General features: G+C 45.2%; 1 protein-coding gene across 1 annotated transcript in view; it reads left to right on the forward strand.

Annotated features, from left to right (window-relative positions):
* Positions 1 to 23,702, forward strand: part of LOC142571631 (titin-like) — a 220,107-nt gene that overhangs the window by 149,531 nt on the left and 46,874 nt on the right. Inside the window, exons 7-11 of the mRNA XM_075680140.1 lie at positions 3,133 to 3,288; positions 11,196 to 11,324; positions 12,412 to 12,644; positions 13,209 to 13,317; positions 23,058 to 23,135. Coding sequence (XP_075536255.1) covers positions 3,133 to 3,288; positions 11,196 to 11,324; positions 12,412 to 12,644; positions 13,209 to 13,317; positions 23,058 to 23,135 — 705 coding nt within the window. The remainder of the gene's footprint in view (positions 1 to 3,132; positions 3,289 to 11,195; positions 11,325 to 12,411; positions 12,645 to 13,208; positions 13,318 to 23,057; positions 23,136 to 23,702) is intronic.

The following is a 23,702-nucleotide window of genomic DNA, read 5'->3' on the forward strand; positions in this document are numbered from 1 at the left end:
AAGACGATCCCTGGAGGATCAGCTGGAGTTTAGCGGGCTTCATGCTGTATGTGATTTCGATTTGTACTACTATGAGTCTTGAGCTGCATTTCCTACATTTACTATGCCGAACACCTTTGTTCTATTGGTTCTTGGCTCTGGCATATTGATTTGTGTTACCTACATTTTTAAATGTTATTTTTGCTTTTGGTGAGTGCGTGATTTAGTTTTACTACGGGGTGGTTATTATATCCGTCCTGAAATTAAGTACAATCACTAATTTATTCTCGTTTCTCTTTCTTTCTTTCTTGTCATTCTTTCTCTCTTTTTCTTTTTTGTTTCCTGCCCCGCCTCTGCCAGTAATGCGGCGCCCACGGCTCCGTCAAGGTGTCATTCATGGCAGTATTTTCTGCTTAGGCTCACGCGTCATCAAAGTGTTACTTTAATGACGCGGAGCATTTAAGGAAGGTGCCTCGTTTGGACTCCTTTCAGTTTCGTACTCGGAGGCAGTGCATTTCTAAGCAGCCGAATCGAGTACTTCCGGCGCACGCTTTCACTTCAGAGGAAACTTCGAGTATGTCTGTTGAATAGTGGAGGCATACAACATTCGTAAGCTATTGCGCGCCCTCTAGAATACCCCACAAAACGCTCAAATTAGTCATCATCATCATTTATTGGACCCTTTACAGGGTATTACATGAGGGGGGGGGAGTCATAGATATACATAAGTCAAAGATGTTACATCAAGAATGAATTGAAATAATGCAGGTTAAGTAATGCAGCAAAACATAATAGGAGTACAGGCGACTTCAAATGAAACAACACTTGGAATGAAAAGAGAAATCGTTCAATTGTAGTTTCCAGAATGTGAAAGCAACAGCTCTTTAAATTCTTCAGGATCATGCTCCCTGGCGATTGCATCTGGGAGTGCATTCCATTCCTGGATTGCTGTGGGTAAAAATGGTTTATTGAAGGCAGCAGTTGATCCATACAGGCGCTGTAAACTGAGTGAATTGAACAGGCGTCGTCACGAACGTGCTGGTGGTAGAAGTGATTCGTGCAGATCTTGAAAATGGTAATACAACTTGTGGAATAAGCATAGACGTGCTATCTTGCGTCGATAGACTAATGTGGGTAAATTGGGCGATGACTTAATACTACTGATACTACTTTTGTAGTAATATTTTGAAGATATGGATCGAGTAGCACGGTTCCGGACCGATTCTATTGCATTGATTAGATATATAAAAGGTATTATTTGCAGAAAAAATATTTTGTGCCTAAACTTTTCACAGCTGTTTATAAATACCATTACAAACCCATATAAGCATGTAAAATTGCTTTACGAAATTGAAATAGTTTAAGAGGGTGGCAGAGGAGTACGATTTGGAGCAGCGATAAGAGATAGCACATGACCAGCTTATACAGCCGAGACAAAATTATATTCAGAAGGTGCGCCGACTTGATGGAGGCGTCGTCTATTCTCTGTCAAGAAGGACAGCATTGATGGTGTTTGATCGGGGAGTCACACCGATATGCTTAGAGTATTGTTGTATTTTGAAAAGCATTATGTATACCTTTGGGCAGCTTTCGCGTTTCTCGCTTTAAGTATCATTAAACGCCGCAGACCACATGAGTTGGTTTATTGCTGGCGCCCTAACAAGTTTTGACTAAACTCTGCTCCTAAGAGTTATTCGTTTGCAAATATACGGTTTAACTCAGTATAGAAATGGATGCAGAAAACCCAGCAGTGGCCCTTGTCGCGCTTCGGTCGCAGTGTGTTTTCCAGCGGAATCGACAACAACTACGCTGACGTCATAACTTCAAACGCCGGTGTTTTGTTGTGTGGTGGCGCTGATAAACAATGCTTTACACATCCTTTGCGTTATCGGTTCCGGCTTCGCACTGGTGCACACATGACGGCAACGCTGCGCTCAACAATGACAGCTACGGAAGTCCCGTTCACCAGTCTCAGGCCGCCGGAAAGCCGTTTGTTTCGCAGGCATGCAGCCTCGTTCTATCTCTCCTCCCCTCCAGACTGTCCGTCTACTCGTCGAGACGTGAGGCGATCTTCGCTCACGAAGCTCCAAAACAGTTTCCAGGACCGCGCTGTGTTTGCGGTTGTGTTGCGGAGAAATCACGCGCTTCTGTGTACTCATGTCCCCGACGTCCGATAGCGCGCGCTTTGCTCTCAATATACAAATTCCATTTTTCCCCCTATATGACATTTTCACGCAGGAAATTACTGCATGCTGCCTTAATAATGTCGGCCTTTTGTAAAAGAATGAATACGATGTCCCGGTGTTCCCAGTTCCTTCACTTTCGCTTCTTTTTGTTGTGGAAACTGTCCCATTTGCAAGTTAAGTAGTCCATATGTGCGTGCGTTGTCCAAAGCGGGCTGTATTTAGCTATCTCGCCCAGTAAAACCGTTAACATGAGGGAGGGGGTAGCTCTTGGACGAGAGCTTTATTTATTGAAAACAATATTGGTGCCACTGGGCCGTCGAAGTTTGCGCCCATCCCGCATGCAGGATGATCTCGTTCTGCTCGCACGAGCAGGAAACTTTGTTATCAGTTGCTGTTGCTGGTGGGTATCAAGCACATACGCACAGTAGCGGGCCCCATCAAACGCGCTTTATGAAAAGCCCCATACTCTCCATATCTCCGCTGTTCTGCTGAAGTCGCTTTCCAAACGGTTCTCACCCGCTGTCATTTACAAGGGCAGAGTAACATGTGCTGCGCCGTACTATAAGACGTAGCGTCTCGTGAATCACGTTGACATAAATGGGTCTTTCAATACGCCGAAGAGAGCGTTGCTACACCTACGGGGGAGTATGCGCAACGTATGCTGCATCCCGTACCATTTAAAATTTGGCAGCGACACTAACGTCCTATTCGTGAAAAGTTACAGGGTAACGTGGACGTATTACCTATGTTCCCGCAAGTCGCCGCTAACTTTACGGTGTGACTTCTTGAGGCTGGATAAACTTGAATCCTGTAAATTGTACCGAGCTGATGAAAGCAAGCCATTCGACAAGGAGCTCATTGTACACTTCTTTCTTTTTTTCTCTCTGTCTCTCCCTTCTTCCTTTTTTTTCCGGGGCTCACACCACCTTGTTTCCACGTGCCTCATCCCGCGGGCGGTCGAGAACAGTCGCTCCGTACTTCGTGGACTCCTTTGGACCCCGGAACTTGACAGCACGCGAGAACAGCAACGTGAGTTTCCGCTGCGAGGCGAGCGGCAACCCCGAACCCAAGGTCTCTTGGCGGCGGGAAGACGCACAGCCGTTCCGCGTCGCCGACCAGAAAGGTACGCTGCGGGCATTATGCTTAAATCACACGACTTGCGGCCGTTCCCCGAAGCACAACAACAACAACAACAACAACAACAACAACAACAACAACAACAACAACAACAACAACAACAACAACAACAACAACAACAACAACAACAACAACAACAACAACAACAACAACAACAACAACAACAACAACAACAACAACAACAACCTCTTTCATATCATCATCCCTATAGTCCCAATTACCACCATCATCAACTACCAGTCGTGTTGGTAATGGCTTCAACAATGTTCTCAGATAAGGTCCGGCGCCAAAAACGTGTTTTTAACTTCTCTGCGAGACACTGCTATCAAAGAAACATATTAATCCAGCGTGTGTTTGTGTTTGTGTGTGTGTGTGTGTGTGCGTTATGTGCTCTCCGTATGTACTGTGTGTATTCTTTCATTTACCGTCACATGAACTTGAAGTACTATGCTAGACGTACCGTCATGTAAACACCTCCCTAATATATATATATATATATATATATAATGCGTGTATCACGAATCCATTAGTAGTCTCTGTATGATATCTCACGTGATGATGTAAGATTAATGTTATATGTGACATGTAATTATTTCTATAGAATCTAAAATTTTCATTAAAGAGCCTCCTTCTATCTACCTAATGTGGAAAGAGTAATAGTAACACGAAAATAGTCAACGCGCGATGAACTGTAGCAGTGCATGAAAATCTTAAGAAAATGCTAAGGACTATCGTATAATTGGCCTTTACAATATGACTTCACGTAGCTTCGCATGGTTAGAACAATGTTATCGAGGTTACTCGATTTATCAATGACAGCAAAAAAGTTATAATGATGCACGATGTACAATGTAGACGTTGTGTACTCAGAGTAAAAAAAAAAGCAAACGGAATCGGTATACTTTATAGAGCAAGCGGACGCTCACTGCGTAACCCGGGTAATCGTAATACAAATTGTAAATACACCTGATAGGAACTACGTGCATACAGTTTGCATTATTGCGTCTTCACGACTGCTTCTCTTGTAATCCACATAACATTGTTTTGCGTTATTGACAAGGGGCTTTCGTTTGCAGCGTGGTTCTAGACGCTCTGCAGAGGCGCCTACAAGGTAACCTTGCGCTTACCGGTAGGCACCCCGACAGACAAGCTCCTTGGCCTTGGTGTATACAACACAAACGGCGAGATAAAAGCGGCAACTTTAATTTCACGAAGGAGCCGACTTAGCCAGACGAGATCGGGCAGAGAGATCCTGGAGAGGGCGGGTATTCGACCACACCCCCACAACTTGAACGAGGTGCTGGTAGATGGTGGACCGGGAGTCGGGGGAGTCGTACAACATCATCAGACTCTCAGGAGGCATGCCGCTTCTTTATGAACGGCCGTCTCCCTTTCAAGGTTAGCAACCTCCTGGGAAAGGAACTCAAGAATACATACAGACCGGTCTAGTGCCCTGCACACGCAGGCCTGGTGAGGAATGAGAGGCTGACGCTTTAGCTCGAGAGCTCACGAACCGAGCAGAGCAACCATCACTCTCCCATTCACAACCCGCCACTTCACAGGAAAGCCGTCGCGAGGAGGAGGACAATGATCCGGCACGTATGGCACCACGCGATATTCTTGCTCACCAGGGCGGCATGCGGCAAAGATACGGTGCCACCCACATATCTTTGCAAGGGGAAAACGCAATAGATCTCCGCAGCATTCAAACAGGGGTCTACCCAAATTTATTAAAATTAAGCAAATTTTCCCAACCATGTGTGGGCGTGCTTGTCCGTGGTGTAACGACTCGCCACCGTCGTTGTACCACATCTCAAGGGGATGCCAAAATAGACCGCCAAGTTTAAATTCCTACCTATTAAGGTATAATCTAACTAAAACACTGGAGAAATGGGAGGTACAGCTCGCCGGCTCAGGCCCGAAGGTGCAGAAGGCTCTTCTGGGTCACGTTCGACTGGCGGCAGAAGCCAGTGGAGCCCTGGACTTGGGGCGCCGCCCATAAAGCTCCTAATCCCCTATCCCCCTTTCCCCAATTCAATAAAGTTATTATATCTCTCTCCACACACTTTTGACTACGTTGGCAAAACGGGGACACCTGGGCACGTAAAAGATCTTCGTAAGCGGATTTTCTGCAAGCCCGTAGGTATACGTATCATGAGCATGGTGTCCGTACGGAAATCACAACGACAACCCTAATCCTTTTTCTTGCCTCTCAAGTTAACAAAAATATTTTGTTAGTAGCTTTTCTCTTAAGCAGTTGAACAGTCACAGTGCTGCGGAAACAGGCTTACTACTTTTGTTTCTTTTTTTTGTGGAAAGAAGAAGCACCAGAAAGAGAAACCACTTGTTTATATTGTACTTTTTGGTTTATGTATTTATGTTGTATTTATGGTTGCTTAGTCCGTTCTTCTCACCACCACGACAAATCGTAGCGCAGAAAAATCAGACAGAAGGAGAAAATAGAGAAAGACAGAGAGAGATGACAAACGAGTGTTGACTGTCATTCCCTTCTTTTATTCTGTCAGACCTTGTTTCTTTTGTGCTACGATTTGTCAGGATGTCGAACTTACAAGACCAAACAGTCGCACTTCTCGCCACGTTTGCTGTTTGTCCTGATGACTTCGGGTACGGCAGAAGGTAGCGTTAATGCTAAGCACAACATGCCTTAGCATTGTCAGGGCGACAGTCCTCGTTGCCGGATCGTCACCTATTGATAAAAAGAAAGAATTGACTTTTCGGGCAAGACACAGCCAGCCTCAAATGCGCCTGTCCTTGCATTTGCCGCTGCGACATTTTCGTATTCACTGCTGTAAAGCGGGAGTAGAAGTTGATTTTTATTATCTAGACGCCGAGTGCAATATGCCAACGGAAGTTCTCTTCGTGGTTAATCCTTTTCTTTTCATGCGCTGAAAGAGAAAATCTGTAAACGTGTTTCTTCAATACACTGTATTTTTGTTAGCCTAAGAGACAAACTAACATGGACTCACAGACCAAAGCTGCAGTTTTAGCACGATCAGTGTACTAGGAGGGACGGATGGTTCATCGGACCAAAGTAGAAAGCGGCCTTGCAAATGGTCCATGTCGCCTATTTCTTGCAGGTTGAAATATCAGGGAGATCATAGCATAGGCTACAATGAGCACAAGCACCCTCGGAGGGAGTGCGTGGGTCTTTACCTTTGTTTCATACTCGCATAGCCGCTAAAAGAACTCGAGTTCGTTGCAGGCAGTTTTAGAGCTTCAATGTGCACCTAAAAAGTTAACGCACGAACGAAAGAGGCAGCGCCTGTAAGGCGCATCGCAAATCGATTGCCCCTTGTATTAGTGCCAGCTATATTCCAGATTCCCACTACTTGACAGCTGGCATTTTCATAAAACTTTCCAGGATTCCTCTTGAACGTTCGGCCAAAAAGAAAGTTCTCGCGCGGTTCCTGTTTTATGTCAGGACACCACTGGACTTTTTGTTCCTTCTTTTTCTTCTCATTCCTTTTTTTATTCCTTTTATTCTTGGGTCCCCGCGAGATCAGGGCAGGCGTGCGAAGGGTAACAAGCGAGGCGGCAAGAGCGGAACTCACAGAAGCACGTATGCGTTAAGGGTGCGCGCCGTCCCAAGGAAAGATGCAACAAGCAAATATACACACGGATGACGCGACAGCAACTGCTAAGCGGTGAACTCAAAGCGTCGCAAATGGCACATGGCAAATGGATGAAAAAAGAGTCTGAATGTGCCAGTAGACAAGCGAGGCCTATGACGGTGTCGCCGTCGATGCGAAGAGACGGAAGACATAGTTCAGCCGAAAGCAAAATGGGAAGCTAGCAAAAAAAAAAAAAGTGACGTGAAAGACGAAGACATTTCAAGGGGAGTGGATGGCGAGATTCCGAGGGCGAGGTCCGACATAGAGTGAGGAACGCAGGCAGGGCGGAAAAGAAAAGCAGATAGAGGGATTGCAGGGAGAGGGAATGTACAGAAATAAGCGAAGAGCGCCAATTGGAAAAATAAAAGAACTATTTGTATACTAATATACGAAAATACCGTTTCAAATGAGACGCAATGAAGAGAAGCGTGTCGGTCATCACGTCATTTTATTGGATTCGCCGCGCAAGATGTCCCACTCGGAACAGTTCGAGTGGAAACGTCCTCGTAGGCTGATTCCTACATAGCTTTTGATTCAGCCTTTGTCCCCCCTCTCCACTCGCGATTATTTTTGCTTCCTAGTTTTTTCGGCTTTATACTTTGCTGCTTCTGCTGGAGTTACGCCTATACTATCTTTTTCTCTTTCTTTTGCTCTGTGTCTGGCTATAGCAGATACGAGTAGAGGATGTAGCCTTCCTTGTTTCTTCCTTTCTTTCTTTTTACGCACGTTTTCATCAACATGCGTACTTTTGGTTCTACACGCACATTCTTTTTGTACTTATTCGATTAGGCAAAAACCGAGAACTCTACACTTCGTTCTTCAGTTGGCTTTCTTTTTTCTTGTTTTCGCCCACACATTCTAAACTAGCTACGAAGTTCTCGAGCAGGTGCGCATGGGGTTCGTTTCGGGAATTCGTTTCCAAATTGTATATCGCGCAATGGAGCTAGGTTGTTCTGTGCGCATTTTTGAATTTGTTTGTGTTATGAAAAGCGAATGAAAATCTTGAGCGCTCAGTCGGAGTAGGGTTTCTGTTAGAGACGAGGGCTTCCAGCAATGAGAACTTAGGAAGGCAAAACGGAATATCAGGAAGCATAATTGACGCCAGACTCCCGAAGCCAGCAGCCTCTTAGCTGAACTTCAAGAGCGCCGACAGTACATAAGGAGAAAACGCAGACAATTTTTTTATTTTGTGTTTTTATCTTTATTAAAAGTTTTCTCAGGCTACGTTGATACGCGTTCTTTTGAGGAAAGCGTGAAATGACTACGCTAACATGATTCGCCTGCAAACAGCTCGCTACATGTTGCATCGCAAAGCGTTGTGCATGTGTCGCTCACTGCTTATTTTGGGGAATGGGGTGCCATATATGTTTTTAGGAGTTATCATTAGCTGCACTTCGTGTGTTTCCAACCCTGTGAGCATCCATTTCAATAACTTTAAATGAGCAAATCAAGTTTGATGCTTTAACGTTAAGCAGTTAGTCATTGCGCCCGTTTTCTTTGCATTAGCAGCTTCAGGAATTCATTTTCGGGTAGCATAGACTATCTTGCACACCACATTTATAAAGATTTTATTATGCAGGTTATTTTTTTAAAATCTGATACCATGAACATTGAACACCACTCATATTGCCAACAACTCCGGGGCGAGAGCTTCTTCTTCGTATCGTCACTGGTACCAGTAACCGTTGACGCGTCTGGTTCTTGTAAGTAGACTTCTTCTGTGCGGTGCATATAAAAGTGAATGAGGGAACGCATACACCTGCTTGAGAATTTGATGAAAATAGCTCACTTTTAAACATCATGACCTCGAATAGCTTAACATCAAATGAGTTATAAATTTCAACAGTGCTTTATCGTTTTTTTTTTCCTCTATGTGGTCCCACTAGCACAGGTGATTGCGAATATGTCATTTTTTTTAAATTTTTATTTACATTACCCCTAAGGGCCCTCACATGAGGGTATTACATAGGGGGGGGGGGGTACAAACATGAAATATACACAAGAAATAAAACTACATAAAATAAACCTACACACAAGGAACATAAAATATATAGATATGAACAAGGGGTAAATGCACTTAGTCATGAAAACACAAGAACATTTTACATAATATGTTAATATGTCATTTATCATATATTGCAGAGAACCAAAGCAAAAGTGGCCCAGCACAATATTTAGTTCTTATTTGCTTTTAAAAAAACGAATGCCTGCATTATTAGCAAAGGCTCAGTTGCATTAATCTGAAACCTATAAAAGAGATCAAACCTTACGTGCGCGCGCACCTATGATCCTTGCATGTACGTGGTTCAGCTACGTACAGTGCCAACGCTTAGTGGTTGCGAACACTCTGGAACTTTTGTTCCTAGTTGTTGATGCAGCCGGTGGTCCTAACCATATAGCGTAGCCTCGGTGAAGGGTTAAAGCAAAAGTCTGGGCCCGTATATGGGCACCAGTTGAAGCGTCGAGCCAAAGCGCACAAATTGGAGCAAATTAAAGTGCGAACGTGGGGGAAATTTGGCAGTTATGAAGTCGATGTGTGTTGCAGCTCGGAAGAAGTGATTTTTGCTAGAACGATATCAAGTGCAACTTCTCACCACGGCACTTTATGTCGTTAGTCAGTGGGACTGCTGCTGTAGCCGGCATTCATTTGGCGCAAGAGGTGAAGCTTCTTCAGGTTTTGAATGCACTCTCATACTTTTGCTTTCCGCTGCGCACATTCACTAAAGAGAGCACACGCGCCTGCTGCAGCCTGCTCACGCGCAATGGCGACAAGTGCCAGGTGGTTGCGTCATGTGTTCAGCTTAACATCTCCGCTGTCGCAACACTTTTCACATGTTCACTTTGAGAATTTCACCACGGTTGTCCTTCGTTCGCGAACTCGATATTGAAGCTGTAACAATCACGGGCAGGAGAAGAAGAAACATTTAAGCCCAAGCACCTGGCTTGAAAAAGATTTCAGATTTGTCTTTTGTTTTCGATTCATTTTGATGTTCGAGACAATGAACGTTTGTCTCAGTACTATCCGGTCGACGCGCGGAGCTACGAACGCAGGGCGTGACGAATGGGCCACTAGCGAACAAATCTTCATCAACGCTCGGACCGCCCGGTTCTGCCCAGCAATATACAGCCCCATAGAGAGAAGCCAGGCTAGCTGGATCTCGGCCCAGTGATGGCGCCCGTAGCGACGACTGAGCTAGCGGTCACCCCGAAGGAAGCCGAGACGTGTCCGGAATAAGAGACGTCGCCTCTGGCGAGCAGACCGCCGCCGTGGTCAAGGATGCTCCTCGCGCGCCCCGGTTAACACCCCCCGCCCGGGCTACCGCCTTTTATATCTCGCACCCTGTTCGGACGATAGGCCTTTAATGAAGAGTAATGGGGTCCGCTGATTGTGGGGCAGGCGCGATACGTTTTAGCGCCCGTTTGAGCACAAGTTATATTGCGCGCCGCCGACCGCTGACCGGTGGTTTTCGGTTCGCGGCACCCCCGGGAGCAAAAACGAGGCCTGCCATGTTTGCTTGGCACCCATTAGGTTGTACCACCCTGCAGTTTCGCGGAACAACAAGGCAAGAACACGCAGCTCTCCTTACTTGTTCGAGACTTTTCTATTTTCTTTGTGCGTCACGGATTCCTTCTTTCTTTTCTTACCTTATTTCTTGTGGCTTTCTATGAGGGGGGTAGGGTGCACTGGAGATATTTGTAAAACGCAGGGAGCTACAAAGCGCGCTCTTCCGCCTCAAATGCTCATTCTCGCCGCACAACCGGCACCGAGTATCGACTTACACCTCTTTCGGGATGTCAGATTTAAAGAAAAGACAGTTATTGCTTGAATTGACACGTAGAATCTTGCATTACGCGTCAGACAATGTACTATGTTACCGACACAGAAGAAGGTTATACGCCGCAGACCGAGGAAGGAAGAGGCAATACGTCTCCGAGGCAGATGATATCAGGTATCCTAGTAGTTTCTTATAGAAGAAATGACCTCGGTGGACTTTACCGCAAATTAGATTACAAAAACATGTTGGATCGAAGCGCTGACGCAGTTATTTCCTAAACGTCAAGCCATGCACTAAGATCACCGATGGCAGACTAGATTGTCCCAAGACTTTATTTCGAGGCCGAAATAGACAGGTGTTTTATTTTTTTTAATATTCCTCACCAAATGTTAACAGCTCATGCTGAAAGACAAGGAATGTATGTGCTGGCCCCTGCAGACTTGCTGCTCATATCTTGATGCACCTTTCTTTTCTTAACACCGTAGTGACAGTCTACAGAGGACAGGAGCTGTTGTTCAAGAGGGTATCCCGTTCCCACATGGGCGCTTACCTGTGTCTCGCATCCAACGGAGTGCCGCCATCCATAAGCCGACGCATATTCCTCGAAGTCACCTGTAAGTTTCCATGTTCTTCTTTCTGGAAGAGCAATGTATTGTTTAATAACAAATAGAAGTGCATTCGGAAAGCAGTGAAGCCGCGCGTATAATCACTACCCCTACTTTAATTTAGGACCAGACCTGCAACAAAACACTGTAAAAGCAATAACAACGTGTTGCGTATAGTAATCATAGTTCCGTGTTTAGAGCTTTCCGGCCAGGAAAATACCACGAGCACCTGTTATGTTTCTGAGACGCACGTAATTGTTTTTCTCCGCTTATTCCTTTCTTTCTTTCTGCCTCCTCTTGCCTTTTACCCCAGTGTAGGGCAGCAAACCTCCCTCCCTTTGGCATCTGATCTCGCTCTGTCTCTCTATAAGTGTGTGTGTCACCAAGGACGTAGCGGTTAGTGAGCCTTAGTCATAATCACCTAACAGCATCTTGTACATTATTCAAGTGAATGAAATTTCTTGAAGTTGGAGGCTTAATTAAGCTTTTGTTTCGTCCGACTGCATTTTTATGAATTCAAGACACTGACTGTGGCATGTCATTTGTGCTTGTCCTGGCAGAATCACGGATCGCCCAACTCACGTAGCGTTCTCGGTTACTCGAATTAATGTCTCTATTTTCGCATAAGGTATTAAACGTTTATTAAACTTCAGCATTAACTTCGCGGCTTTTATCCTGTATAGCTAAACGAAACTTTTAAATAAACGCGCTTCCGGCTACGTCTAACATGGGAAGATCCAAGTTGGAAACGTAGTAGCGTGAGTGCAGAAGGACTCCACAGTTGGACGAGTTGCGACGCCTCATATTAACCTAGAAGATTTGCACAAGAGCTGAAAGACAATGGGAGACAATATTATATCTTGCACTGTTCTGTATCTCTCGTGCTTTGCTACTAGGCTCCTAAAGAGTATTAGTGTAAGGCTGCTCTATAGTCAAATTTACATTTGCAGGATTGCAATAGCAGCAGCAATTGTAGCTTCGAAAGCAGAGACAAAAATTGAGAAGGAAAGCTTGTGAGACTTGCTGTTCATAGGGTGAAGTATTTCATTACAAAGGGCACTGTGCTTTGACGCTATTTTTCATCTGTGTTCGTCAGTCACACCTATGATCTGGGTGCCCAACCAAGTCGTGGGCGCACCCCTGGGCTCAAACGTGGTCCTGGAATGCCATACGGAAGCCCATCCACCTTCGGAGAACTTCTGGTTTCGTAGCTCTCATCGCCTAGACACCGCAGTCACTAACATCACGTTCGCCACCTCACACGACTCGCGGACCAAGCAAAAGAAGTCCAAAAGGCATGAGGCTTACATCACGCGGACAGGGTTGAAGGTATGTGACCATTGCTGGCTGTAACTAGTGGAGCGGCGTTCAAAAATAGCACAGTAGTGATTACTTGATAAGTATACAAGCGAAAGGAGGAAAAAAAAAGGTAATTTGTAGTTTCTTATCAGTGCAGGCTCTGTTCGCTTCTTATAGCATGGCAAGAAAACGTCGGCGAATCTCATTGTCTGACAAAGTGAACATGCATTAGATCGGGTACACATAGATGTCAGTTCTTGCTTTCCTACATGATTAAAGTACGCCGCAGCACGTAATTTTAGATCACGTATTTTGCCTTAAATAAGGTTTCTTTGATAAAAATAGCGGTATCCCTTATTTCCTGCAAAGTAGCATGTTCAGTCGGCCAATCACTTTGTCATTCGTTAAAAAGCTTTATTTCTCTCTAGCTCTCAATAGTCTGATTTAAGCGTTCCTTCTGTGTTTCGCATATTTGCATTACCTATAGGTCCAGCTCAGCATGTTTTTGCTGCATTGAGCGCTACGTGTAAAAGCAAGGGAGTAACGAAGGAGCCTGGGCTTATCCTTTAACTCATGCAAGTACTCTTCTCTTAGGTATACATGAAGTTGTCGATCAAAAATCTGCGGAAAGAAGACTACGGCACTTACCACTGCATGGCACAAAACGCTCTCGATAAAACGGAAGGCAAGATACAGCTTCACGGTGAGTAACGGTGTATTTTGCAAAAATGTAAAGAAAAGCTTGCATAGGCGCAGCCATTCCAAGCAACACACAGCAAAATATATTTACCACAGCTATTTTTCATGCATACGCTACAGGCACGTTCAGTTAAGAAGCGATGTGTTAACTTGGCTCCGTAATGCAGCTTTTTCTGGTCGTAACATTGGTACCTAGCACTTTCAATTTTTTATGGTAACGTCAGAAGCGTTCACCAACAATGCCCAAAGTGAATAGTTCAGAGCCAGATGCGTTGTCAGTGACGCCAGATCAAATCATATCACAACAGCTAAATGAGGCTTCATACAAATAATTTCGCTATTATTTAATGAACTTTGCAACGTGTCACTTTTAAAATGATATATGATGGTTAGGAAATGTTTGTGCTCTTACCTGAGTGCCAGAAACTCATATTTACATAAGATTACGCCCAGTGAAAAGCTGCAGGAACCGAAAATTCACATAAAACATGCTCAATTGGGAAGCCAACTCACATGATTAAGTCAAACACACTTGCTCATAAAATCAAGCCAAATTTATTACAGCGAAGCGGTTTACCTGACGGACCTATGTGAATGAGCCATATGCGTGGTCTCAGAGGGGGAGTATCGGGGCTGGCTAACGTCCGTAAGGTGAACAAAAAATATGGCGGCGTTACGTGGTCTTGTAGCGGGGATATCTGGGCTGGGTAACATCCGTAAGGGGAACAAAAAATATGGCGGCCTTGCATGGTCTTGTAGCGGGGGCATCAGGGCTGGATAACGTCCGTAAAGTGAACAAAAAGAATTTCGGCCGAATCATTCATATGGTGGCGGATTAGCTAGCGCAGCTGTCCATCGTAGACCGAGCAACTATGGCCAAACTTCGCGTCCAGCACCGTTCTCATGAACTTGTAATTCGTCCCACTCCGAACTCTTCGCCGCCCGGTATTTGTAAAAGACAATAAAAGAATGTGCGGGCAAGCCCACGCCTCCTTAAAGCAATAACGGGCGTAAAACCAATCAAAATAAATGAAAAGGCGTATAAAATTATCCAAAACGCTAATTTAATAGAAGAAACGCCAATGGGAAAAATAAAGGCTGGGCATGGTAACGCTTGGTATCCTGAGAGTATGGTCAGCGAGCCCAAAAAGCACTCGCGTAGAGTGTTTATTTAAAAACAATATTTGATGAGCGATATAAAGTATGAATGACGGATGACAGGAGCTGTAAGTGCACGATCCAAGTGAAAGAACGTCCTGGTAAAGAATGACAGGAGCAAGTTAAGTTGACATGAAGAGCCAAGCCGGGTTCGGGGGACAGGTACGTGAAATGAACTAAAAGCAATTACGGAGGCAAGACGATGACTCCATAATTCGCCCCGGCGAAACTCGAAGGGGGTGGCAACTCACGCTTCTGCCGCTTGGAAGCATACTCGAACGAGCTAGCTTGAAGCTTACGAGCGGCCTCCAACGCGTGACCTTCATCGGTAGCTTGCGCTCGACGTCGACGATTAGACTCTCGCATCTGCTCTCGCTGGCGTTTTTCAGAGGCCAAGCCAATGGTCGCATACTCCGCTTTCGCACCAGCACGTTGTCGCTGGTTATAGTCGCGTCTCTGCTGTCGACGCCTCTGCTCGTACTCGGCTCGTGCTTTGGCCGTGCGCACAATGCACGGTCTTCCCACTTTTCCCATTTTTGTTGGAGTTGTAACTGTTGCAATGATCTACCTCTTGAATGCACAATCTGGTTCTTACCGCGGCGTCTACCACGGCGCACATCCCCGTGTTTTCCCGCCACAACTGCCGCGCCGTCGTATTGAGGGCAGACGACAGTAGACGCAGCCGGCAGCAACGGCGGCCGGTGCCAGCGCACTCCCCCATTGTGCAGGTGCGGCGCGCGGTGAAGTCCCACGTCCTTTCTTTCTTCTGCGCCATACTATCGTTGGTTATCTTTTTGTTCACTTTAGGACGTTAACCTCCCAGAGAACCCGCCCACCGCTATGAGACTACGCATACGGCTCATTCATACAGGTCCGTGTTTAGCTTACACACACACCAGGCAGCCAGGCAGCTGCAGTAATTAAAGCCCTCGTAGGAACGTCACTGAGCCGTCAGTCAACAAACACAGGCCCCTCTTCTGAATTGCCTTTTCTAGGTCATTTCCGTGACAGTCGCAGTAGGCGCTTCCCCACATGACATGGTGCGCACTGAAATCTCCGATAAATATTACATCTTTTGCGCATTTCTGAAAGAGGCCCGTCTATGTGGAAAGTGAAATATTTGTAGAGGGCTGTAGATAAATAATGACCATAGTGATACTTACTCGGTTAAACCGAACTTCAAATGCTACGAAGTCAATGACGTCTGATGCTGCTGCGCTTAATAAGGCTCGGCAGGTCTCTTCGAACACAGATCATCACTCTGCTTAGTCCTGAAGATTGAGACGACGTATAAACAACGTAGTTAGCTAGTCAAAAGCGTTGTCTACACCGGCCTCTGTAATACATAATACTGGAAAGGAGAATTCAGCCACCAGTTTTCTAAAGTCCGCAGACTTTGAGCGACGACTATTGGCGTTCCACGGGAATATGGCGACATTTTCATAGCGATTATTCATGCGCCGCCTGCGCAGTGGCTGATGTAGTGTTTCGCGATATCACTTGTTCCATCGACAATACGGCCTTGACCTGCGGGAGGTCATTGGCCTGTGGAATCGCGGCAGGTATGGCTTTTAAAGCACAGGACAACATTGGTATGACCAGCAATAGACGCAGAGGAGTTAAACTTACTGGTTGCGGTGTGCTCGTATTCTGTCGCATGTTAGCCATGTTGTTGCTCTTCTGACGAGATCCCTCCTGAACTTCTTGTCGAGCTTGATGTTGGCTTGGTGATGTCCCAAAACTTTGTCCTCGGTGTTGTGGTCCCCTTGCGACTTTTGCATATTGCATAGAAGTGCCCTGGTGCTTAGGCGCTTGCTGTCGAGGTGGTTGCGCTGATTTCACCGTATTCATGTTTGGTTCCGGTGCACCACGCTGTTGTGTGCGACCATAGATAATGTCATGTTGGTATTGAAGAGAGGCTGCTTTGTTCTGAGGGCATCCAGAAAATTATGCAGTGTGGGGCCCGTTGCAATTCGCGCACTTAGGTTGTCTTGTAGACTTGTAGTCTTTGTGATGATGGTCTTCTGCGCGTATTTCGCAGCGCCTTGTTCCTCGGCAGTTTTTCGCTAACTGACCAAATCTCTGGCAGTTGAAGCAGCGCCTGGCTGGCCCCAGATAATCCCCGACTGGATGGCTAGAGAAGCCAAGATACAGTCGCTCTGGGTTTGGTCGGTCAGAGAGAAATTGCAAAATTACACTTCTCACAGGGCACGATTCTACAGTGCCATCTTCTTGACGTATGTAATGGGTCTGGCGTCTAGCTGATGTCACTCATGCCTCTCTCCTGCCTCACTCCTGTACTCTAGAGGTGCGTTTCTGATTTAACGAACATTTCGTATGTATGACTCCGGAATAAATGGCTTCACTAGTAAGCTAGCCACCTGTACACATGGTAACAAACTCTTGGCTGAGGCGAGTGAACTCACAGTGACTTAGAAACTTCCGTCTTTGTTCACTCGGAAAGAACCTACTTTCTCTTTTGCTAGCGCAACAATTTCTGAGGCTACAATATTTGGGTTCACTTTCCAAAACCTTTTTATTTCTTTAATTTGTCGGAATACCACAGTAATTCCCTCGAAACTTTTTTATATGCCACAAGCGTGAAAGAATCTGCCTCCTCATCTTCTTTCCATACCTCCTTCCCCCCATCTCCTTTCTTCCTTTTCATCCTTAAAACCCCTTTGCCAGTGTAGAATAGCAGACCGTACGTGCGCCTTGTTGACCTCCCTGCCTTTCTTTCCTTCTTTTCTTCCTTTTGTGCTTCTCTGCTTCTCATGCAAAAGCCAGACATCTCTTCTTCACGCATACTTAGCGAAAAAGATCTTTGCTATTTTGTGATGTTTCACTTCTGCGTTCAGAATATTCGCCTCTCTTCATTATTCCTAGAATTCCATTCAGAGTGCTCCTGAAACAGCACGCTCTCTTAATCCAAATGGCTAAAACGGAGCAGAGGGCAGTTAAATCGGCGCAATGACAAGTTGCAAATGTGATTACCAATTTGAAAAAGCTACTAAGCGCTGAAACTACGTCAGCTGCGTGCTGCTTTCTATCGCATTGCTTACTGAGAATATTCCCACCAAGGTCAGTGCCTTCGTCGTTAAAAAACATTAAGCTGACAGACAGAGATAAAAAGAAGAGGACGTGAAGGGCGCAGAAGAGGAACTCCAGCAGGAAGAGGACGGTCGCGCGCACCGTCTCAGGCGTAAATAATACGGTCTCGTTTACAACGCCCGGTGATCCTCCCCGTCAGTGAAGAGCAGCTCCAAGCGGCGCCGTGCCCTCGTAAATAATCACATCAGCAGTAAAGCCCTGCAGGATCGTAAAGTACGCTCGCGATATTAGCGCTCGCTCCGTCGCCAGAGGCCGCTGCACTCTCCCTGCACCGTGCGGTGTGATTATGGAAGAGCGTCTCTGCGCCCCGCTTCTCCCTCCACCACCCTTTCTCTAACCTCTCTCTACCTTCCACGGTGCTTTCCCAATTTTCCCTTTCACTCCGGGCCAACTCCCCTTTTCCGGGCTAACTCGCGCCTTCCCCCGTCTTTCCGATGCCACTACTACTCCGGGGGTTGTGAACTCCCCGCCCGATGGTTTCCTAAAGTGTTCATATGCGCTCAGCTGATGGCCGCGGGCAACGCTGCCTGCTCGCCTGAGAACTTGAAGCCGCCGCTGCTGCCGTGTCTTTTTTCTAGCGCTTTCGTTTCTTCTTGCTCGTTCGCTTGCTTTAATCTTGTTTGGCTACGAAAATAGCGGAGAGAGTGGTGGGGGAAGGGTTCGGACGGAGTGGGCGGCCGGGCTCCCCAATAACGACGCCTCGCGCAGTGGTACCGCGGTGCTTGACGCCTCATGAGCGTTTAGGCCGCGCCCTCGAAGAAGAAGTGCTTGCCGAGGGGATGAGCTCCTATGCTTCACCTCACCCCCCCCCCCCCCCCCCATGCCTTCCTCCCGCGTCCCGGAGTATTAGCTGGTTTTTCGGGCGCAAGGTGCTGCTTCGCGCGTTTCTGTAACCGTGCTCTTGCCCAACTAATCTGCTGCCTCCTCGGTACTCTCTCTTTCTCTCTCACTCGTTTCGCCGCCCTCGCAACCTTACTCGTCATATGAGCCAAATTCGGGCCACTTTGCCCCTTAATATTCAGCCGGGGCCAGGAACTTATTGAAGTGGAAAGCAAGTGATTCGAGATTGATACGCCCTAGACTGCGCGAAGACCTGAAGTCCCTAGGTGCAAGAAAAGGTCGGAAAATTAACTATCCGTAGGTGCAAGACATAGATCGCTTCGGAAATTTGGTAGGTCTGGTGAAGCAGCTGCACATACTCCTGTGGAGAAAATAAAAAGGATGACATTTATTTTTCTGCCCTTTTTACCTTTACACTGTGCACGCTAGTCAAATGTCATAATCGATTGCTTCAAATGAATATAAATGCCTGCTGTATATAAAAGACAGAAGATTCAGAAGCGTAGAAAACCTTGAAAATCGTTTCACTATAGTTTTTGTTGAAGGAGTGCTAAGGGGAAAGATCTCGGCATTTCGTGAAGTTTCTAAAGACCACGAAGCTGTAGACTACTGTCGCCAAGGCGGGTACATTAGTGAGAGAAATCGCTTTGTCTGTTTCCGTGATATGGTTGTAAGTAACAAAAAATCTAGCCCTTAGGTTTCCCTTGTTCTCGTTAATCCACACACCATTTGCGAAGGCTTTTCGGGCAGCAATGTAAGCAGCAATATCACTTAATCGCAAAGACAGAAATTTATTTATTTATTTATTTATTTATTTCCTCAAATGTCTCTTGCTGAGACATTATATGGGGGAGGGGGGGGGTTTAATGGCAAACAAAGATGCTACAAACTGCAATGGGATTTTTTCGTTGAGGCGCTTGAATGCAAGTGGGTTGATGATATTAGCAACGTTGGTGAGCAGGCCACTCGGGCCTTGTGTTGTGCGCAGAAAAAGTTATTTCTGAAAAGTCATGGTATGGGCTTGTGGGGCATGTACTCTGTTAGAGTGACTGGTGTGGGCAATGCACTGTGCTCTTTTTATGTACGGGTTGTCAAAAAGCAAAGAATCGAAAAAAAGTTATGAAAAAAGGCTAAGACGTGCTATTCTACGGCGTAAGGCTAGAGCGGCTAAGCTTACTTGGGCTTCTAGTGCCGAGATGCTTGAATTGTACGAATAATTAGACAGGATAAATCATGTCGCGCGGTTCTGAAACGACGCGAGGGCATTAATAAAGTTATTGTGGTGGGGATCAAAAATAGCATTGGCATACTCCAGCTTGGGCCGCACAAAAGTTTGGAAAGCAAGTTGTTTGATAGTCGGTCGAGCGAGTAAAAGGTTACGGCGTAGATAACCTAGAGTACGATTAGCAGAATTTATCATGTGGTTAGCATGACAAGTCCAAGTTAAGTCACGCGAGATATACACAGCAAGATCAGTTGTTTCCGTCTGCATATTATTGATGCTATAATTAGACATATCATAATTACGACGACAGTGAATACACATTAACATGGTTTTAGATACATTTAAGGACATAAGCCAAGTGTTACGCCAGTTTTGTATGCGCGATGGGTCACTTTGTAAGGCGAAATGGTCGGTGGGGTGCGGTGGGTCGGTTGTCGGTGCATCAGCGGATACGCGAAGTATGGTAGATCGGGCAAGCCGTCAGGTAATTCATTAGTAGAAACCGAACTGAATGCTGTTTTAAGAACATCTGCAACATCAGTCTCAGCGATCGGAATTCCGGAACTCTTGAGGAAAGAGAGAGGGGGATTTTATTTGAAGAAAGGCATAGGCCATCCTTACTTGAGGAAAGGGAAGAAAGATAGGGTTCTATATTGTAAAGGCAGCAAACGAATTCCACACTACACAGCATACAGTACCCAAAATAACCACGTAGCTGAAATTAGATGTCGTCTCGGACGCATTAACAAATCTGATAAAGAGACATCGTTGTCTGTTTGTGTGTGTTAAATAATTAAAGAGTTATGGACTGATCAGCTTGCTTTTCGAATTTTGGGTAAAGTCGCGGTAACATTTGACTTCAATCTTCCCAAAGAACAGGCTGAGTTGGGAGGTGGATATTGGATAACGACTTGATGCCCGTGTTATTAATAATATAACTAACTCATCTGCTTGGCATCGTTCCTACATAGGAAGATGCATGTCGTTCGAGATGGGCGTCTAGCAAGGAGGCGCAATTTTTCCTTTATTGCTCACTGTTGTCGCCTGTCTCACTCTCTCACACGTGCGTGGACGCACGCACGTACACGCACTGGAAGAGAGAGAGAGAGAAACCGCTCACTGCAAAAAAGAGCATCGTGTTTGGCAATTCTCGTAATATTCCTTTATTCGCCCTAAATTATTCAAAGTGCCACTTACGCTGAAAAATATAATGAACAAGGCTATTTATCATGTTGGGATAGAAGTGTATTGCCGTTTCGAAAGCAATTATGGAAAGCGCCGAATGGAATCTGCAGCAACGCTGACGTATCCGCAACATTATCTGCACGTGTTGCTCAAGAGAAATAAGCGACAATAAAAAAGAAAGAACGAAAAGAAAACAACATTCTGAATATAAAAGACCAACGCACGAAGGGAAGCGTATGATAATGACAAGCGAAACACATAATGAGTGGAAGCAACCCTGAGGACGGGTGAAAAAGGTCGCAATAGATAATCTTATAATGTTATTTCGAATGTAAAGCACATCTTCTAACGCCAGTATACACAAATCTTTTCATGATGCTCTAATCACACAGTCGGACTTGTAAGTCGGTGATGAGGACAGAACCTAAATATTGCAGTTGACTTCTCGAGAGGCAGTTCTTTGGTTTATGGATGAAAGAACTCATTACTGACACGAACAACACCTTTCGGGGCTCCCAGAGATGAAAGAACTCGACGAACATCAGCGGAAAGTATCTTTATGTATCTACCGCGCCGGTAATTTCTCGCGAGGGATGTATTAACTTGTTTTTTTCCGCTTTAACACTTACCTCGATGACGATAATGATTAAGCTCCTCGGCGTATATACAGCAGCGCGTATACGTTCAATTCTGCCACTCTACCAGAATTGAGTGCTAATGACTTCTTAGCCTCGCCTTAAAAATGAAAACACCCTTGCCCTTCTGGTAGGGAGTCCTTTGCCCGTTCACCTTCTTGCTTCCCTGCCCCCTATCCTCCTCTTGCCTTAGCTGCTGGTTGTAGTACGAGCCAGGAACTGTCTTCATGCACATTAGTCAGGCTTCTTCGCTTGCACTCACTTCAATGCACACACGTTTCTTATTTTTGATGCTCGCGGCATGTCTTATTCCGTTTCATTCTTTCAGTAATTTGTGCGTCCAGTGTATTAGCGGTTTGAGCGTCCTTTCAACGTTGCGGTGCTGTCTCTGGTTACTTTTTTTATAGTGGGCGATGGAGACTTCCATGCTACCGGGCGTACTTAAAGCTTTATTTTCCTTTTGTATTCTCTGCTGCCACACTCTATTGTTTCATACAATGGACTCCGTGTATAAACAGAAACAACAAATGACGCGCCCTGAGTGGAGTTACTCATGTTGCACAAATCTAGGATCCCGAATTTTTTCCCCTATAGTACTTTACATTTTTATATTTTTATCGCTGGTTCTGGCATTACCACAAGTGTAACTACATTTTCGTGGATACATTTGCCCTAGTAGGGAATAAACAAAAACACACCTGCATAGATTCATTCTTCCTCGAGAAATTCGCTCTGTAGTTTTTCCTTAAGAGGAAGCTTTAGCTCGGGCCCAACTCCGACGCGGCCTATTGAAATACATGTAAAACGCAAAAACGTTTTTATGAGATAACTCCTGGACCGATTTTGATGAAATTTGTTGCATTTGAAAGAGAAAGGTAAATTCTAGTGACTGTTGGAAGCGGAATTTTGATTTAGGGCTTGAATTCTTATAAAACGATTTTCAAATATTTGACCGCTTGAAAAAAATAGAAGCACGAAGAACTGATATCGCGGTTCTGTAACCGGCATCCATTAGATCATTCAAAGCGGACAAATTCAACATGTCATTCTACATCTTACGTGAATTTGTTACGTTGGTTACAACGGTTTTGCAAAAGTTGTATTTCCCTATGATTAAACTTTTTTATATTCATGTGTCACATATCAATTTTGTCCGCTTTAGATGTACTATTAGATGCAATTCACAGAATTGTATTATCATTTTTAATGGTTGAGTTAGAGTTGTAAACTTGATAGTTTCGTTTTTTGAAAATTTTCGATTTTTGCCAATTTTTTATAAAAAATTGACAATCTAACTCGAAAATTCGAAACCAACAGTCACTAGATTTTAAGTTTGTCTTTTAAATGCAACAAACCTCATCAAATTTGGTGCTGTGGTTGCCGAGAAAAACGAATTCTCTTTTTACATGTACTTAGATAGGAGCACCCGAGGTAAAGCTTCCTCTTAAGTGGATTCTTCACTTTATTTGTACTTTACTTGTGTGCACGTGCATGGGGTGGGGTGAGGGGTTCAGGAGACCCTCCTGAAATAAAACTTAATACCGTTTCTCACTCTTCTTTTCTTCTTCTTACTCCTCCTTCATGTCGCAGAAATCGAGGCAGCGATGGGCAAAACGGAGCCATCGACCGAGATTTCGACGTCTACGTCTTCGTCAGGAAAAAGTCAAGGTAATTCGCTGCCAAACTGAGCTAACGCTGGCAACGCCGGAGCAGTAGGAGACAGCAAATTTAGAAACCACAAAGAAAGCCGCATGATATTGATGTTTTCTATAGGCTTGGCCACAACGCTTCTATAGAGTAGGAAAGGCGCTTGGTTTCTTTCGTCCTTTTAACGTGGAGCGTTCTCTGGCTCATTCCAGGCACACTGCAGTAGGCAGGTTGCTGTTCCACTTTTTTTTTTATTGAAATGAATGTTAGGGGAGGTTGGCGCCTTTATGGTGGCACCGGCTACTCCTTGTCACTTGGCAAAGGAAACAAATTTGCATAAAAAGGAAGAATAGCGACACAAAATATAACACTCAGTAGAACACCGGATCAATAAAAAAAATATACAGTCCAACAGTACATCAGTCGCAAAGTTCTGTGCATTAATTCAGTCCACGTACCCATATATAAAGTCAGATGTTTTGAACAGCCAAAACACACAACACATGTAATACACTGCAAGTACAGAACAGAATTATACATATTGCGTAAAAGTTGCGATCACCACATAAACCAATTATGAACCACGAG

The sequence above is a fragment of the Dermacentor variabilis genome, chromosome 2 (genome assembly GCF_050947875.1).
Source record: "Dermacentor variabilis isolate Ectoservices chromosome 2, ASM5094787v1, whole genome shotgun sequence".
In the NCBI taxonomy this organism is placed as follows: Eukaryota; Metazoa; Arthropoda; class Arachnida; order Ixodida; family Ixodidae; genus Dermacentor; species Dermacentor variabilis.